Consider the following 17,778-nt stretch of genomic DNA (forward strand, 5'->3'; position numbering starts at 1 on the left):
GACGCATCTTCGCAGAAAAGAAGGACTTTTCTAACAGACGTCCCAAACAATCAAGGGAAAGCAAGACTCCCTTTTTTCTCTTTCTAGTTTTAATATTCAATCGAATCCCCGACAACTGATTGCTTCCTGAATCTGAAAACGCAATTGCTTCCAAGTCTCCGCCTTTCTCGAATCAAATAAATCTCACTTTCTTGCAAGGATTGACCTCCCTCGCCATGGTCACCTCGTGCTCTTTTGCCTTTTTGTCGTTTTCAAATTGGGTTTTCTTGATTATTTTAAATTCGTTGGGATTGGGGTTGGGGGAGTGGGTGGTTGTTCCGTAACTGTCCAATGGGACTCCTTTCTCTAGCTTCCCAGTTCAAAATTTCAAATCTCGCCGAGGAGAGGGAGAGGGAGAGGAAGAGAGAGTGATCCCTCACTCTCATGAATGAGCCTGTATTATCCTGTGATTATTTTTCTTTCTGGGAATCCCCGCAAGAAAGATTGAAGGGGGTTTAAAGTTGGTGGGCAAAGATCCTGTGAATTTTTTTCTTTCTGGTAATCCCCGCAAGAAAGATTGAAGGGTGTTTAAAGTTGGTGGGCAAAGATCCTGGTGGGTACTCTTGAAGCTTCGGGTGGTGGGAAAGATGAGACCCAATTGGGAGCTCAAGAACTGTTGCAATCACGAGCAAGTTGTGTTCTTGATCACCGTCTCTGTTTGCACTGTCGTTATACTCGCGGTACTCTCTCTCTCTCTCTTTCTCGCTCTCGATCTCGATCTCGACAACATCTAGTTAGATCAACGATCTTGTGGCTGGCCTTTGCGGGATATTGTGAACTTCTGTGAGGTTTTACAGTAATCATGTCCAAAGCATTGAGTGTTGCGTTTATCTGAAGTGCCCATTTAGGAACTTCTACTACCCAGGTTAATTTGGCATCTGTATTGGAGTCTTACTTTGTTCTGTTTTTCAGTTTAGAAACATAAGAACTTGGCAGATTTCTCTCTCTCTCTCTCTCTCTCTCTCTCTCTCTCTAGTCCCCTTAGTACTTGGGCTGCGGAATCAGTAATTCATCATAAAATGGTTATTGGGTATGTGAGATTTCGTATTAAGAAATTGAGCTGAGACCATGAATTCGTTGAAATCATGACATTGCAGAAAATAACTCTAGGGAAGGTCACTAAGGGCCGATTTTCCCCAGTACGTATCGACTAAGTTTAACTTAAGTGCTTTGAAGTGCAATTTGCGCATGCACTCGCTCACAGACCTAAGTTTTATTCATCCACAAGCCAGAAATTCCAGGAACTTTTGATCATATTGCTGGCCGCTCTTTTATGGTCTCACTTGTAAGTTTTGTCTCCGTATTGTATTCTGACAGATCCTTCCTTCTGTAGCTATGGAGGACAATTTTGCTGAAGCCATTTAAGCTCATAACAGTATTTCTTCACGAGGCAAGCCATGCCATAGCTTGTAAACTAACGTGTGGCCATGTAAGAATCTTTCTTTAGCCTCATCTTATATTTAGTAGGAGGCCATACATTTGACTAGAGCTAAATTATTGCGTTGCTTCCCTGTTTGCTAAGGAAAACGTACGACACTCATTGCTTAAGTACACTCCCAGGTGGAAGGAATTCAGGTTAATGCTGATGAAGGTGGAAGTACTCAAACTCGTGGTGGAATATACTGGTTCATCCTGCCAGCTGGATGTATCAATTCTAATCTCAGCATTTTCCTTTTGTCATCTTGACTTACACTCATTGCCTTAACACAAAAGCCATCCGTTTGAATTGTTGGAATTCCAGCATGACATGAGAGAGTAATATCGAATCATTTGAAATCTAGATTGTGGAGAATTGATTGTATAGATTGTTTGTTCGGTATTGCTACAAACGTATGATTCATTCTCTAATTGTCATGGCCTTCCAGATCTCGGCTCATCATTCTGGGGAATGCTCTTTATCCTTGCTTCTACGAATCTTCTTACAGCTAGGATTGCAGCAGGTTGTTTGCTCGTCGCTCTTGTTATTGTGCTATTTGTGGCTAAAAATGTGAGTCTTTGTTCTCCTATTCTAGCTTTAGATTGAGGGATCTTCAAAGTATAATGTTGGATTATTCTATAGTTTCTAGTTTCATGCTTATCAGGTCAACCAGTTAGAAAAGATGGAAGTTAACATACATTCACTTATGCTAATCAATTTGTGTTGTTAAATGAAGTTGGAGAAAGAAGTTTTCACAAGTTGCAAAATTGCTATTCTTGGCATGAATGAGAATTGTTTTTTCATTGACCTGTACCATTTGACTTGTGCCTTCCCATGGTGTTTATACAGTATCTTACTTTTTTTTTTTTTGCACTGTTCGTGACTGGTCTGGTTGTTCATCTTTGATCGATATATTTCCTCTTGTTTATGCAGTGGACGCTTCGGGGGCTTTGTATAGGTACGTAATCATATGATCCAGATAAACTCTGGCTTTCGAGGATAAATATTCACCAGGAGTATGATTATTCTTCCCCAACTATGAATGTGGAATTGTCAGGATTTATGGTATTCCTTGGTGTGGTTTGGCTTCTCCAAGAAACAACCAAAGTTCGAACTCTTCGCTATGTCATTATGTTCATCGGTAAAGGAAACACGTGATTTTCCTATTCTTCCTCTATATTGATTTTCTAGTTGTGTGGAATTCCTTCTATGCAGTGACTGGAGTTTTGTCCCTTTTCCAAACCTGCAGGTGTAATGAATAGCTTGTTTTCTGTTTATGGTATTCTCTGAAACTGAAGCATATTTATCAATTTGTCTGGACCATTGGTCTGATGCCCCTTATGCTCTTTCCAGACATATATGATGATTTGATATCTCGAAGAGTCCACACCAGTGATGCAGAAAAATTTGCGGAAGTATGTCCTTGTTGCAATGGTGCTGGATGGGGTGTGATCTGGTCAGCACCTTACTTAGAAAGAAAAATGGTCCCTGATGACAATATCCCATCTTTTTTTATTTCCAATTGTGACGGTTGCTTGCTCTGTCTAGTGCGCGTCTCTTCTTGTTTCACTTACTTATCACGATGAAACCTTCTTCTTGCAGGGGTTTGATATCATTGCTGTTTCTTTCCGGGGCCATGTACCTTGGTCTAGTTATCTTGTCCTGAGGTACAGTCGGAAATTCGTTTAAATTTTTTTTTTCCGGCACTAAGCCCCACAGAATCCTTCAGGGTGTTCGAATTAGTGCATGGTCTCGTTCTGCTACCTGCAATCAATGAATTATCCTTGATGATAGTTGTCTGAAAAGTGGTGCTGCCAATAGACCTCCATCAAAAGTACACAATACTTGCGCAAGGCATTTCAAACCTAAACAATACTGTTTCTGCATTCATCAAATCCTTAGAAGAAACCACCATCTATGTTTGCTGCAACCTTTAATCAATTTGATTTTTTGTTAGAATTCTTCCTCAATCTTGACTTGTATTAATGCCCTAGAATCTTTTTTCCACTTAGTTCTCCTGATTTTGACCAGTTTGATTTTAGTTGACGACGATATATCATCGTACTTTATATGATTTCGACATAATAAGCACATACCAGATATGCTTGTGGAAGTTCACTTTACCAGTGCGGCCTCAATTCATTTTTCAACCCTGAGCATTTTGGTCTTACTCTTTTGCTGCAAATCCTTAGTAGCATTCAAGCTGCTTCTGCTAAAATGGTTTGACTGAATCCCTCTCCAGGTACCGCATTCTGGTCCAGATTCTGAAGTTGCTATGAAGCCCCGATGCCGACTCAATTCCCGACTCCACTTGCTGAATTCTTGTTCCGACATTACATCGAATTAGGGAGATCATACATGATACCGGACTTCTGCGGCAGGCATCCTCTCATCTGCAGTCCTCAGCTATTGGGTCTACAGGACAATACGGTGTTGAATGTTTGATCATACAGGGAATTTTTACTGCAAAAGCTGGGCAAATATGTACCAAAGTGATCTCAACATTTCCAATTGCCTGTCTCCACTCTCCACATCTTACTGCACTTTAAGACTAACTATTGAAGCAAAATAGTGATAAGTGCCCGCTGACGTGGAATTAAATAAAAAAATAAAAATAAAAATTGCCTTAAGAGTTCATTTATGAAAGTTCAACCATGCAAGTTTCTTTGCTTCATTGGAGTGTCCCATCGTCGTCACCGTGTCCTTGTCGTCCAAGCGAAGCAGCCCCTTTCGGCATTGCTTGCTGTCAACCCGAGCTACCCCTCTGTCGTTACTTGTCCAGATATGGACCTACATCTCGAGTTATGCCTCTTGCTCCTTCGCAATCGCAACCAACAGATTCAATGGATTGCGGCACGGCACGTCCACAGATCCTGCAGTCGGCCCAAGCCACCCCTCCCTTCCTCATCCGGATCCACATATGGAGCTGTGCTTTGTCCAAATGTTGTGCCTCTGTCGTCGCTCGACCGAGCCAACCTTCTGTCATCGCTTGTTCAGTCCGGATCTGTATCTTTAGTTTGCGTCTTTGTTGTCATAGATCCAACGACCATGACTCATCCACAAAATCCCAAAGGCCAGAGTTAGGCCTTCATTGTTGCTCCTCCGTGAACGTGAGCGACGGATCCAACGTCCATAACTCATTAACAGATCCCAAAGGCCACAAAGACAGACAGAGGAGGTTGTTGGCCTGCATGCGGCACCGGTGACTCCACCACCGACAACAAGGGGGCCCGCGGGTCGAGCTTATTGTTGAGAAAGACGAAAAGAGAAATGGACAGGTTTTCAATTTTTTGTTATTCCAAGTCAGCTAACGTAAATTCCAATGTCGTATTTTCCATAACTTATATCGCTTCTGATTATGCCACGTTCGAAATATACAATTCATCCATTTTACCACATGGAAGAGACAGTTATCAAGCAAACTGCAAAGGAACAAAAACAGATGACCGACTATGTTGTGGTTTGATGGCTCCAAAATTACCATTTGACTGACTAGGTTAGCTTGAATTATGGCGTAAATCTCCTGATCCATATAGCAACATGTTGTATCCCCTACTTCCAAATATCGAAGACAACGAACTTCCTGGCAGAAATTTTAAATAAGTCCAAGAATAAATAGTTCCAGCAACATTTTCAAGAACAGCATAGTAATTGTCAACTGACATTGGCCTCCACTAGAACTTGAGAAGAACGAATCAGATCAAAAGTTGAGGATCATGCCTGATTCATAGGATAAAAAGACAGTTTTTAATGAGATAAGTAGTAAAAAAAACCCCCCAACAAAGGTTCACTCGTCATAAGCCAACTTCTCTCGACAACAAAATTTGAAAATGTGAACTAGAACAGAAACCATCTGATTGTGTCTTTGCTAGCATATCTATGCCTCTGTAATTGGATATTCAAAAACAACTTCTTTGCCAGCAAGTTTCCTGTAGACAGCCGAAAAAGTCTCCAGCTTGTACTCGGTGCTGTTCCGTTCTTTCGGGTCCAAGAAAACCTAAAAAAGGAACTTTTACTCAGTATCAAACCACAACACTTTGGGTACACAGAATCCAACAAAGCAAGTAAACACTCTATTGAGTGGTGAACTTGATTCATCAGAGAGCTGGGCTCCATATGGTTAAAGAACATTCATAAGGTACTCAGAATTGAGGATGATCGCTAAAGATCTGATGTGATATTGCACTACCTTCATAACTTTGGAGCCATCAAGCCGGTACCTAACGCGCTTTCCAACAATCTCAGCAGGCAGTACAATGTCCTCAAGCATTGCATCATGCACTGTTGTGAGCGTGCGGCTGCGAGGGCGTTGAACTGCAGAGCCTTTCTTTGGTGGTCTTGATATCCTGCGGGTAGCAATCACAATCACATCCTGCAAAACCAACAGCATGTCACACACACAACAACTTAATGGAATAGGAAGCGAGAACAAGCTATCACACTTTCAACTAGAAAAGAACACAACATCGAGCAGGAATGGCATGTCAAAAACGATAACAAGGAAAGAGAACTTGGAGAAAGGGGAGAAAACAAAAATAAAAATAGCTTAATTTGGAACTTCATTGCTATTCAAGGGGTAAATAATGTATTTAGAGCATGTCAGCTACGAGGTTGGAAAGAACATTACTAATAGAATGAGAGAAAGAGAGCAGACGTTTTTGCATTACCTTCCCACTAAGCTTCTTCTCAAGCTCTCGCACAAGCCTAACATGAATCTTGCGGAAAGCTTTTCTCAATCTATATGGAACATGAATAACAACAGCCTTTTTGCTCCCAGAAACATCAACTTCACTGCCAAAGGATAAAACAACCCCATAAGTAAGAAAGCCTTCAAACGAAAGCATTTCTTTCTCAATGATAATCATGAAGCTGGAAATGCACTCTTACACTGCTGAGTTTATGTAAAGGTCCTTCAAGTCACTTTTCAGCTCCTGGTTGGTATTTTCCAAGTCGAAGAAGGACTGCAATAGATTTGCAAGAACATAAGCATCAGCCAAGTAAACACATTTACTACAGAAAAATAGTTCGGCCAAACAAAAAATTTGAACTAGAAAGCGATCAAACCTGGGCAACAGACTCCTCAAACTCGGTGGGTTCAGCATCCTTGTCCTTGTGGATCTTCCTCCTTGACGTGTACATCTTGCCAAACCTGCTTGTTACAACAACCAGTCAGCTCGATCCCTGACAAAATAAACAAAACTCGTGCAATGAAACAACAAACGGGTGCAAAGGGCCTTTGTCAAACAATGCCATCACTTCCTCAAAAATCAACACCCCCTAATCCGACACAGACTGGACATCACGCATACTCTTGATCTCCTTCCTGTTCATTCGGAATCCGGATTCTTCCACTTCATTTTCATTTTCTTACATTTTTATTGCTGCGAAAGGTAAAATCATATGCAAAATATCTCGACACCGTTTCCCACACAATGTCGACGATAAGCATATGCAACAAAACAACAGGAACTCCATTGGGTCGATCATACTCAGTGAAAAACGAGTTCCAACAGCTTCCAACTGCGCTCTTCCCTATCCAGAATATAAGGAGCTCAAAACAGAAGATGCAGGCGTCCACTCTCAATTGAGCCACCCAGATCTTCTTCTCATCTTCCTAAAAACCCACTAAAAAAAAACATTTTTCTTCTTCTCCGGCAAGAAAACATCAAATCTCCCAAAACCCATCACGGAGACAGATCTGCCCGACCTCCCCGAAGAACAAAACGAAATCACGCGCAAGAGACACGACGACAAACTACGATGTAACTCTACTCTTTCGCAGCAATGCCCCTAGATCGAACGAGCGACGACTGGTTGTGTTCCGAAGAGAATACCTGAAGCTGGAGGAGAGCCCTACGCAGTCGAGTGAAAACCCTACGGCTCAGCTCGGTGAAGCGTCTGGTTTGTCTAGGGTTTGGGGATGAAGAGACAGCACCATTTATATCACGAAAACGAACGGCTGGGATGAGAGTCAAGTTCCCTCGAAAAGACATCTAGGCCGTTGGTATGCGGCGAGCCGAAACGCACGCTGCCCATCTTGTCGGGCCACCGGGCCACTTCTACAGGCCTGGAGGGCTGAATTGGGCCGGTTATGCTGAGGCCCGTAAATCTTTTCAGCGGGCTGAATATCACTGCCGGAATGGGCTTTTCGGGCCTAGCCTCGAATCATGCAATTCTAAAGTCGCTACATGTCGGACGTTTTACTTATCTTCCATATTGCCACTTCCAAGATCCTCACGAGGCACGACATTCTGCACGGATCAAGAGCTTCTTCCATCTCCTTTCGAAGATCAGCGTAACTGCAACCTCGGATCGCGATGTCGCGATGGTTGAAGAAGTACGGAAGAACCGTAGAGGGCGTTCGGGAAAGCGAGACGCTTCGGAGTCCTTCGTCGGTTCCATTCCGAAGAAGGAAAGCACCAACACGCCAATTTCTCCGAGTCCAAATTCTGCTCGTGGCACTATGAATCCGGCATCGGTCCTCTTGCCTTGCTAACATATCCAGTTTCGAGTGAAACGCGTGGCGGTTGTGCCGATATTGCGGGATTTTGGGGGGACGTGATCGCGAATGCCGAGTAGCTTCTGTGGTCATGTCTGGCGATGCCAACAACTCTCGTGTTCTCTGAAGCGATGCCGGCCTCCAAAACCTATGGATAACCAAACTTCTCGAAACGCATAGCAGTCGGCATCAATCTTAAGATGTCGGGCTTGTTTCTCCGCCCTGGCTCTCCAGTAGTTCTTGATCCGGTTGTCCGTTCTTCCCCGGTAAGCGTCGGGCAGTGATGTATGTAACTTGTTAGTTAATCAGCATAAATGGGTGGATTATTACCTATTGCTTCACTTACACTGGAGATCAAGAATCAAGAGCTGCTCTTCTGCAGCGAAGCTTCCTCTCTTAAGACCAGATTTCCGTTAATCGAGCCACCTCGACCGGCCATCGCCTTGATGCACGACCTAGTGAAGCAGGAGGTCGTCTTGTTCGAGCGACCACAGCCCGTTACCTCAGCAGATCGACATCACCATCCGTCCTGCTGAGGCACTCAGCCTTTTCTCCTGCATTCCTCATTGATATACATGAGCAGCACGCGTACATCACGTATACTTACAAATTTGACATACACAGTGTAGATACCATTATTATAAGCAAAGTCTCACCCTATGTATGTTGTGATTTAATTCATAATTATGATGGAGAACACGCAATGCAGTAAAGACTTCCGGTCAGTATGCGCTCGACAAGATGGCGGTCGCGGTAACTCAAGAACGGCATCAACTAGGCATTTATCGAAATACTTCTTCATGAGTAATGCATGTTATCAGATCGAACAAATTCGGGTATCATCTCTCAAGTCGCGACAAGATCGTTTTCGTGCCACGAATACGCACACCTACCCCTTCTGTATATATGCAAAATGAAAATGAAAAAACCAAAGGAAGGGATGAGTTTGTACAATCGAAGGATGTTAAGTAAGCTTCATGAATTGCTTATATTCTCTCTTGGGATATGAGTTAGTAGCCCTCAAGTTCCACATGCATTGAAAACCATAATATGCAGAACAATATGAACTGAGAAATTCCCTTGCGACCGAGCCACGACACTACGAATGAGGTGGTGATGCTGATAGGGGTGTGCAAAAGAATAGGAAACCACCTGAACTAAACCGAATCGGCTAGTTTTGGGCGATTCTCATGGTAATTGGTCTGATTTTCGGTTTCAATAATTGGGAACCGTTGAGTGCTGGTCCGGTTCCCGGTTTCAGGTTGAACCACCAAGATGGAACATATAGGTACACACGCATGTGTATATGCATATATATGGACATGCATAAGCATTTATGAAATATATGTATTAATTTTTTATTTTTATTTGTTTTTTTGGAAACCCCGACATCCGGTTTCATGGACCCATTCGGAATCCGATCGGACCAATGGTTTGGTTTCCGAGTAGGTACAGGAACCGGCAGGTGGTTCCCGATTTCCATTTTGTGGAACCGGACTTTAGTAGGCGGTTTTCGGTTCTAGGGCGAGAACCGACCACCATGAAACCGATCACCACTAGATGCAAATGCTTATCATGATTGACAATGACTAGGGGTGATAAGGGCCAAAGCCCTATCCACTATCAATACCCTTGTAAACTGATAAGCCACTAGTTTGATTTCAATGCGGATGGCCAACATTTTAGTGGATCGGCTCGATGTGATCTTATGTCAAACCATCGTTTATGGCTAGGACTACTGGGGGTTATCTAATCCCATTCGCTCCCCTAGCTTTCGCCTCTCAGTACCAGTGTCGGCCCAGCAGGGCGCTTACCTCACTCTATCTTCTGTTGGGCTTGCTGGTGGGATAGGAATCGGTAACAATACAGCTAGTATTGAAATGCTATGGTCTTGCAGATTGGGCATTGGTCTCATCCGGCATCTTCACGGAGAATTCAATTTCACCGGGTCCATGTCGGATGAAGAGATCAGCTTCACCGTAAAGTCTTTGAAATTCTCCACGGAGCAAAAACTTCTTCGAGCTCTTTTTACGGGTACCCCTATATTGTCAAATGAAAGTCTGCAAATTCATTTTGCTTGTTTTTAAGCTCACATATATATCCAGCCCGGTCCTGGACCTTATTATGGCAAGGAAGCCCAAGTTCATTAAGCCTCTCACAAAACCAAGTTCCTTGTCGGCTGATTTTGTTCGTTCTCAAACCCTAAGATCCCCTTTCATAAAACAAAATCGTCTCAGACAATTCGCGAAAAATTTATGATTTAAAAAATATTTTTTTTAAAATGATCGCTTGTATCGTTTACAGAAATAAATCAACGAGAAATATTTTATGATTAACAAAAATAGTTAGGTATCTATTGACTAATTTATCAAACCGATGCGAAAAATTTATGATTTAAAAATGTTTTTTTTAAATGATTACTTGTATCGTTTACAGAAATAAATTAACGAGAAATATTTTATGATTAACAAAAATATTTAGGTATCCACTGACTAATTTATCAAATCGATACAAATATTTATTTTTATGATTTTTTTTATAATTAGTTTTTTTTTTTCTGGGAACAACCGCACCACTCACTATGATCCTGAATTCCCTGCTTGTGGTTGGAAGCTGAGGGATAAAAGACACAGGATCTAGAAAGAAGAATATTTGCTGTCGGAGAAAGATTCTGGAACTCCTCAGTCTCAAGTTCTAAAGCTGTTTACAAAGTTTTGAAGACTCATATGTTATTAAGAACTTGATTGCGCTGGTCGGAAGATCCATAACCATCAATCCCGACATAATCTCTAGAAATATTTCAGTTTAGATCTTCATCCTCTTCTTAATCTTGGGCAGCAAATCGTTTGTTAGAGCACCTACCCTTTAAGGTTCTCATTAATTTTGCATCATTTTCAGTCTCAAAATCAATTGTCACCTAATTAATTTTCTATGTGTAGACTACCTTTCTCAATCGGTCAAATGAGCTGCCGGCTAAAAACTCCAAAACAAACCGACTAAAATATTCAGAGGAGGAAGGAGTCTTACCAGAAATGAGAGTCGTCCTTTTGGAGGAAAAATTAAAATTGTAATGCCATTAAGAGTTCCAAACTACTACTTCATGACAAACCTATCCCGATCTAATTTCCATCTTAGAAAAAATTTCAAGTCGGTACCCACAATACATGTTCACTGTATTAATTTTCATCCTAAGCTCATACTTGTGACTCAAATCTACCCTATGCTATTATTTTGTCCAATATTAGTCAAAATGAATATGTATCGATATATGAAACATGATTACAAAGCGGATATGACGAGAAGAATGACATATCCAACATGAAAAATCCATGTGCTCGAATATAATGTTTTTTTTTTTGGGATGGGGGTCAACGGATGGAATGTTAATCAAGTGAAGATTTGAATTAGGGCTATTAATTTGAGATTTTTTGTGAATCGAAAATTAGTTCGAGTTAAATGTGTCTTGAATTGTCAGTTTGAAATTTTTAACGATTTTAAAAAAATAAAAAATAAAAAGTAAGAATCAAATTCAGAGACTGTCAATTTGGCAGTAAAAATTGAACGCAACCTTTTAAGATCGAGGACAACTCTCCCATATAGTTGTTTCCACGAATAGACAGAAAAAGCTGCCATGGAACTTTTTGTTGGACTATCCTCTCATTCACATCCATAAAACCTTCATGGGTCAAAGTCAAACTCCTCCCAAATCAATAGATATCTCGTCATGGGAAATGGGATTTGGCCTTTTCAATTGTCTAGCTAAGAATAACTTGTACTACCATAAGCATGGGCAATTTGGCATCAATTAGGGTTCTGTTGGTAGTGGAAATTTTGTGGTGATTGGAAGAGGAGTAGGGAGATGGGAGTGAAAAGTAGTTGAGATTTCCAAAGAAGAAAAAAGTGTCGGATAAGATCAAACTATTGGACAATCGAAATTGATCACAGGATCTACAAAAGTGCGAAATACGGAATGAGACATGGTTGAATTGATAGTCCACCTTTACCGAATGTGCTCGTCTAAATTTAGATTCAAAACAAGTATTAGGCCTAAGAGTTCTCTCCAAATTGATATGTTTATCGCCACGTGTCGAAAAACTGTGTCCCTTGCATTAATCCTAGGTTAGCTTTCCTATGTTAGATGAAACCCTCCACAAGTCGGTCGATCGAATGCAGATGCAAGTTATTTATGCCATCATTAAGTTATTATTGAGTAATTATTTGTCTAATTCAATGTTTTGACCGCCAAGGGTTATGTTGACCGAAGAATAAATGTAGCAATAACATAGTCAAATATATACGATCATCTATAGATATGTTTAACATGGGTTGTTATGTCGCTTGCAAAAATAAAATGGAAGATGTAGTAATAATATGGAAAAGAGGGTTGCTTTTTATTTTTCTAATCATTGGTTAATATATTTGCCTTGTTCAAAGATATCTTAAGACCAGTGAAAAATTAAACATAAGTGCCTTTACACACTGAAGAATTAATTAACATTTGTATCTAGACATCTTTAGACCCTTACCCGCATGTTCTTATGCCACGCATGCGACTACAATATAGAAATGATTTTGGAACCGAAATGATATGGAGAACCTAATTGCGACGGTCAATACTTGTTGCAGATGGTCATTATACGATACAACATTATGCCCGATCTATGTCTCACGTAATAATTTGATTTTCAAGCGTTTTGTCCAACGCATGTGAACGACATTGGCCCATAATCCCATGAGTAAAGATAGGATGAGATAACATTTATCATATTCTGTATTTGGTTCTTGCCCAATACACAATTGATTGGATATAAGAATGATATATTATGGATAATAATCTCTCATAAGGAAGGAAGGATAAAGGTAGATAGGATTTCTTATATCCATTGTATAAAAGCTATTTTTCTCAAATAAAATACGTCTAAAAGTAATAATAGTGAAAAATTAATTAAATTTAAATAATATTCTAAAATAAAACAAAAAATGAAAAGTGCTTTCATCTATTCCTTTTTAATTTATATAGGCTATATATAGTGTTTGTATCTAATACAATTTTTATATATATTCTATAATTCATTACTCAAAAAATCTTATTAAGGGTGGAAGGGAATAGCCAAGAATTTTAAAAAAGAAAAATAAATTAAAACGAATGGGAAAATAATTAAAAAAGTAAATAAAAATGAAGTAGAAGAACCTAGATTTTAAATAAAGTTATTCAAACTTCAAAACGACCTTTCTAATTATAAAAAAAAAAGAGGCAATGAGATTTCTAATATATATATGTACCTTCTTCGTCTCCTCCTCCTCCTCCGCATCTGTAGTTTTGTGGCTCTACTGGAGTTCCTTAGTTCATATCAAATTTCTACAAAAAAAAAGTGAAAGAGTCAAAACTTCTTGTCCTCAGTAGCTCTCTAATACACATAAAAAAAAAATCCACAATAGTAACAAGAGAGTCGAAACTCTTTCTCTTCTGTAATTCTGTGGTTCAAGTTAAAGCTTCATGAAAGTGGCGAAAAAATCGAAGAACTATACTCTTTGGAATCACAAAAGTGAATAATTATGTTTTCTCTCTCTTACTAAATTTGACATTTCTTGGCCCATCTACCTCGTCAATATTGCCAATGCTTCCTAATATTTTTTTTTATCATAGTCAAACCTATGACATTTGTGCATAAGTGGTTTCTTTGACGGTGAACCGCGAGAGATTTTTACCATATCTATTTGTGCATGTTCAAGTTCATTTACAGTGACATATTGTTCAAACCAAACAATAAATATGATAGAATATAAAAGTATTCGGCTTTATTACTACGATTCACCAACTAATGGATACAACATAGCATAATCTATGGATTTCATATAATATCTTATTTAGTCTTATCTTGACTAAAAATCTACATGACCAAAGATTTAAATGCGTCGTATTATGGAAAATTAGACTTAGAATGCTTTTGAAAGTTAGAAAGAAAGAAAAAACTCCATATCTTGCCTAAAAAACTAAGATATATATATATATATGTGTGTGTGTGTGTGTGTGTGTGAAAAGGAAATTGTAGCTAAGCTGTTCTTATACTTCATGAACTTTATTTTTGAAATTCTGACAAAAAAAAAAAGAACCTTATTTTTGAAATAAACTTATCATGTAAATTGTCGTTAACTAACTAACCTTACCATATAAATACACAAACGTTTCGAAAGCATCTCCCAAAGCTCCAAACCCACGTTCTCTGAAACACTTAAAGTTTGGCTAATACGAGAAAGAACACACAACAAGCTCACCGAGCTCCATCCATGGCCGAATTCGCAAGGGACTTGCAGTGCTTTCAACCACTCTCTTCTTTGCTCGACATCGGCCCGACCGAACCCGCGAACCACTTCAACGAACCGAACCTGAGTGCCGCCAATTCTCATTCCTCCTCCAACTTCCATAGCTCTGCAATTCTCTCCAGTGACGATCCCTTGTTTCCTTACCAGCCGGTCCCCGATTTTCCCGGCAACTGGGACGACATTTTCCAGGGCATTTTCCATCCTAATGAGCATAACCTTGCACCGCTCAGTGCCGGAGACGATTCGCATGAAGAAAGAAAGCGAAAGGTGTCCAGATTACCTCCTGAAAGCAGCTCAGGAATCGGGTCGTCACCACTTCAGAAGTCAGAAACAGAGGTTAAGAGAAGAAAACCATGTCTACATGTATCACATCAGTTCACTTATGCAGTAGCTATGCATGACTAACTTTCTGGTGTTCTCAGGGTTTAGGAAAGGCAAAGAGAAGGAAACGTGGTGAGAAAGAGAAGCCAAAGGAAGTGGTTCATGTCAGAGCTAGAAGAGGCCAAGCCACTGATAGCCACAGTTTAGCAGAAAGGGTAAGTAATTTCCTCTCTTTCTTTGGGCAGAAAACATTGATTAAGCTCTTCAAGAACTACTGGTGTTGATCTTTTCCTAGCTGTGTTACTCAGGTGAGAAGAGAGAAAATCAAAGAGAGACTGAGATATCTGCAGGATCTTGTTCCTGGGTGCTGTCAGGTAAGCAATCCCCTTCCTTTTCTTGCCTAGATTTCATAGTTATGTTCTGATCTGATCTGATTTGATTTCAAAATTGCAGACCATGGGAATGGCAGTGATGCTGGATGAGATCATTAACTATGTCAGGTCATTGCAGAGTCAAGTTGAGGTGAGTGGGAATACAAAAAAAATCCAAAATTTCATTTTGGTCCTTCATTTTTTTTTTCCTTTTCTTTTCATTCATGTCCAAAAATAATCAATTGATGCTCATTTTCTTTCTGCCCCTCCTTCAGTTTCTTTCCATGAAACTTGAAGCAGCGAGCTCATACTATGACTTCAATTCAGAGGCTGATGCAATAGAAACACTGCAGGTGGTGTGTGATTTTTGTCTCTGAAATCAATATCTTCGATTCATTCCTCTAATATTCTTATTGATCTTGAAATTTTCCCTGAAAATCAGTAAATGTTTAGATGATGAACATTGCAGAGGGAACAGGTGAATGGGAACAGAGAGTTGGAGAGTTTGATGAGAATAGGACATGCCAACTTCCATCCAAGTTCACACCCTTGATTTCTCCAACCACTTTTGATGTTACCCAAAAGCAGCATGAAGATGCTCCATCTATACTAATACTCCTGTGGAATTTTCCTTGTTAGAGCAAGTCTTTTCATACCCAATTGTCTCATTGGAAAAGAAAAATGTAAACTTGTAATATTTCTTGCAAGAAGAATAAGGGGTTACAATAGTTCTTCCCTTCTGAATCAATCAGATAGATTCATATACGAAAGAGTTTGACAACCTAGGATTTATGGAGACCCTAGACCGCTTTCGATTGTTTTTACCTCCTGGATTACCTCGTCAAGTTTGACGAGGGTGGTTTATTCCCATTATTTATATAAAAAAAAAGTGTGCAGCATGGAGCATTTAGCATGATGATAATTCGACGTTCTAAATTCTAGCTTGGCGTCTCGCCAGCGAAACAGACTTTGCCGGAACCATTATCCGTTCGGTGTCTCGGATATCCGATGCTACGCTAGAATGCATTCATTTAGACATAATGTAATTTAGGGGACAATTATTACTCCAATTTCTTGGGGCTTTTTATTATAATTGAGTTTTAAGCATGTTCCCTCGCTAGACAACACGAAAGGGGACATTGATTAAGAATGAACTTGAAAAGGAAGCATTGCATGAGACTCCATAATCATGTGTTGATTGCGAGATGACCCTACAAATATATATTATTTTAGAGATTCTCCGGGGCTTGTCGTCGTTGATTTGTCTAATTGTGGGCACTGGCGTAGATGCCCTCCCACATTATATAGTCCACGAGCTTAATACCTTTCCCTGAACTTCAGTTTTTAAGGAACAAATGTAGGTGCATTTGTTTTGGTTTTTTCAAGGGGTTTTGGCGAAAAACTAAGCATTTTAACTTTAAAGGGTTTGGAGAAATGCAAAGACTATTTGGTAAACTCTACTTTGAGTAGTAACTTTGAGAGAAAAGTTGTTTGATAGAAACACATTTGAAAAGTTCCTTTCGAGTGATTAATTCAAGCTTTTTAATTAATTTAAAATAAAAAAATTTGAATATCGACACCTATATTAAAGGTATTTAATAATACATCCTAAAAATTAAAATTTAATATTATGATATTTTTCCATCTTTTACTTCTTTTAACATAGTTGTCAATATTCAAATTAGCTTTTTGAAAAGTGACACCTTTCATGCTTCTCTCGTTCCGGTGATGGATTTTGTTGACGTGAACTAAATGGTGTTAAAGAAACACTGACTTGGACATTTTATTTTGACTGATATGGACTATCTCTCTCTCGGGCGCTTTTCTTCTTACTTCTCACCACCACCGCGGTCGCAGAGCTCAAACCCAAAGCTTCAGCTGCCGTCACAAAGCTTGAGCTTGCAGCCGCCACAACTCTCTCATATTTTTTTTCTTGTTAGGATTAGAAGCACAAACACTACAAAATAGAAAGTAAATATGATAAAGAGAAATCGAAACACAAGGTTTATTCAAATTCACCACAAACCCTCATGCCTTCCTATCGATGAGAAGTATGAATTACACCTCAACATCTATATGGTGCCTGGTTGTGGCTTTCATGGCCTTTCGATCTTCTATTCTCTCTATCAAATGTCTTTCTATATCTCTTCTCTTGCCACCTCAAGCTCATGGTCATGGTCACTTGAGCTTTGAACTTCATCCACGGCCACTAGGTTCAAAGACTCATGCTCATAGAGGGGAGGATTACTAAAAAAGTCATAAATCTATTACAATTTTGCCACTTCTGTCCTAGACTTTTTTTTTCTTTTTTCTAATTGAGTCTTAAACCTTTTGCTTTTGTGCCAATTCAGTCCATCGAACCAATTTTGGCTGAAATACACTGAGCAACTAGTAGTCCGATCTATCCACCTCTTTTACATAGCACGATCGGCGCTAATGAGGATATTTTTAATAATATTTTAATATTTTGGATTTTTTTATTTATCTTTCTTTTTCTTCTTCCTTTCTTCCTCTAGTTGGTCACTGAACCTCGGTGGTCGGCTAGAGGCGAGGACTAGTAAGGTCAACCTCACCCAACAACGACGAGGTCGAACTCGCTTGCCCTTGCCTTTAGCTAGTCACCGGCAATTGGCAAGAGGAAGAAGGGAAGGAAAAAAAGGGAAAGAAAAGAAAAAAAATGAATTAAAATATTGTAAAGAAATTCATGTTAGCACCATGTAGAATGGTCGACGTTCTACGACATCATTTTTGGATCAAAATTGGCCAAATGGACTGAATTGGCGCAAAAAAAAGGGTTTACGATTCAA

General features: G+C 39.7%; 3 protein-coding genes across 5 annotated transcripts; 2 read left to right on the forward strand and 1 right to left on the reverse strand.

The window, feature by feature from the left end:
• Positions 1-15: 15 nt before the first annotated feature.
• Positions 16-3,967, forward strand: LOC115744227. Of its 3 annotated transcripts, none has more exons than XM_048281059.1 (12): positions 16-450; positions 524-719; positions 952-975; positions 1,373-1,468; positions 1,600-1,684; positions 1,905-2,026; positions 2,390-2,414; positions 2,514-2,597; positions 2,706-2,735; positions 2,810-2,912; positions 3,059-3,123; positions 3,176-3,556. In XM_048281059.1, the coding sequence occupies exons 2-11, from the start codon at positions 627-629 to the stop codon at positions 3,120-3,122; spliced, it is 726 nt and encodes a 241-aa protein (XP_048137016.1). In that variant the 5' UTR covers positions 16-450; positions 524-626; the 3' UTR covers position 3,123; positions 3,176-3,556. The 3 variants fall into 3 exon arrangements, with proteins under 3 accessions (XP_048137016.1, XP_030535196.1, XP_048137017.1); XM_030679336.2 differs by lacking the exon at positions 3,176-3,556 and adding an exon at positions 3,699-3,967 and having other exon boundaries at positions 17-463; positions 536-719; XM_048281060.1 differs by lacking the exons at positions 952-975; positions 3,176-3,556 and adding an exon at positions 3,699-3,967 and having other exon boundaries at positions 27-450.
• A 1,091-nt stretch (positions 3,968-5,058) lies between these two features.
• On the reverse strand, positions 5,059-7,420 carry LOC115744251 (40S ribosomal protein S7). The gene is made up of 6 exons (XM_030679362.2): positions 7,291-7,420; positions 6,521-6,605; positions 6,344-6,417; positions 6,124-6,247; positions 5,646-5,828; positions 5,059-5,453 (listed from the first exon to the last, which is right to left on the reverse strand). Exons 2-6 carry the CDS (start codon positions 6,593-6,595, stop codon positions 5,334-5,336), a joined length of 576 nt encoding a protein of 191 aa, XP_030535222.2. The 5' UTR covers positions 6,596-6,605; positions 7,291-7,420; the 3' UTR covers positions 5,059-5,333.
• A 6,753-nt stretch (positions 7,421-14,173) lies between these two features.
• On the forward strand, positions 14,174-15,719 carry LOC115744216 (transcription factor BEE 1). Its single transcript, XM_030679325.2, has 6 exons — positions 14,174-14,615; positions 14,702-14,815; positions 14,909-14,974; positions 15,054-15,122; positions 15,247-15,324; positions 15,441-15,719. The coding sequence occupies exons 1-6, from the start codon at positions 14,244-14,246 to the stop codon at positions 15,522-15,524; spliced, it is 783 nt and encodes a 260-aa protein (XP_030535185.1). The 5' UTR covers positions 14,174-14,243; the 3' UTR covers positions 15,525-15,719.
• Positions 15,720-17,778: the final 2,059 nt, after the last annotated feature.

This window comes from Rhodamnia argentea, chromosome 6, assembly GCF_020921035.1.
Source record: "Rhodamnia argentea isolate NSW1041297 chromosome 6, ASM2092103v1, whole genome shotgun sequence".
Lineage (NCBI taxonomy): Eukaryota > Viridiplantae > Streptophyta > Magnoliopsida > Myrtales > Myrtaceae > Rhodamnia > Rhodamnia argentea.

What these genes read in the sequence shown, in the direction of transcription:
- LOC115744227 (XM_048281059.1), top strand. Translation starts at nt 627, where the DNA reads ATGAGACCCAATTGGGAGCTCAAGAACTGTTGCAATCACGAGCAAGTT. An exon ending in GAAACATAAGAACTTGGCAG is followed by an intron (nt 976 to 1,372) that starts ATTTCTCTCTCT and finishes TTCCTTCTGTAG; the next exon opens with CTATGGAGGACAATTTTGCT. An exon ending in GCTTCGGGGGCTTTGTATAG is followed by an intron (nt 2,415 to 2,513) that starts GTACGTAATCAT and finishes TGGAATTGTCAG; the next exon opens with GATTTATGGTATTCCTTGGT.
- LOC115744251 (XM_030679362.2), bottom strand. Translation starts at nt 6,595, where the DNA reads ATGTACACGTCAAGGAGGAAGATCCACAAGGACAAGGATGCTGAACCC. An exon ending in TTGAGGAGTCTGTTGCCCAG is followed by an intron (nt 6,418 to 6,520) that starts GTTTGATCGCTT and finishes AATCTATTGCAG; the next exon opens with TCCTTCTTCGACTTGGAAAA. An exon ending in ATGGCTCCAAAGTTATGAAG is followed by an intron (nt 5,454 to 5,645) that starts GTAGTGCAATAT and finishes TTCCTTTTTTAG; the next exon opens with GTTTTCTTGGACCCGAAAGA.
- LOC115744216 (XM_030679325.2), top strand. Translation starts at nt 14,244, where the DNA reads ATGGCCGAATTCGCAAGGGACTTGCAGTGCTTTCAACCACTCTCTTCT. An exon ending in TTCAGAAGTCAGAAACAGAG is followed by an intron (nt 14,616 to 14,701) that starts GTTAAGAGAAGA and finishes TGGTGTTCTCAG; the next exon opens with GGTTTAGGAAAGGCAAAGAG. An exon ending in ATGCAATAGAAACACTGCAG is followed by an intron (nt 15,325 to 15,440) that starts GTGGTGTGTGAT and finishes TGAACATTGCAG; the next exon opens with AGGGAACAGGTGAATGGGAA.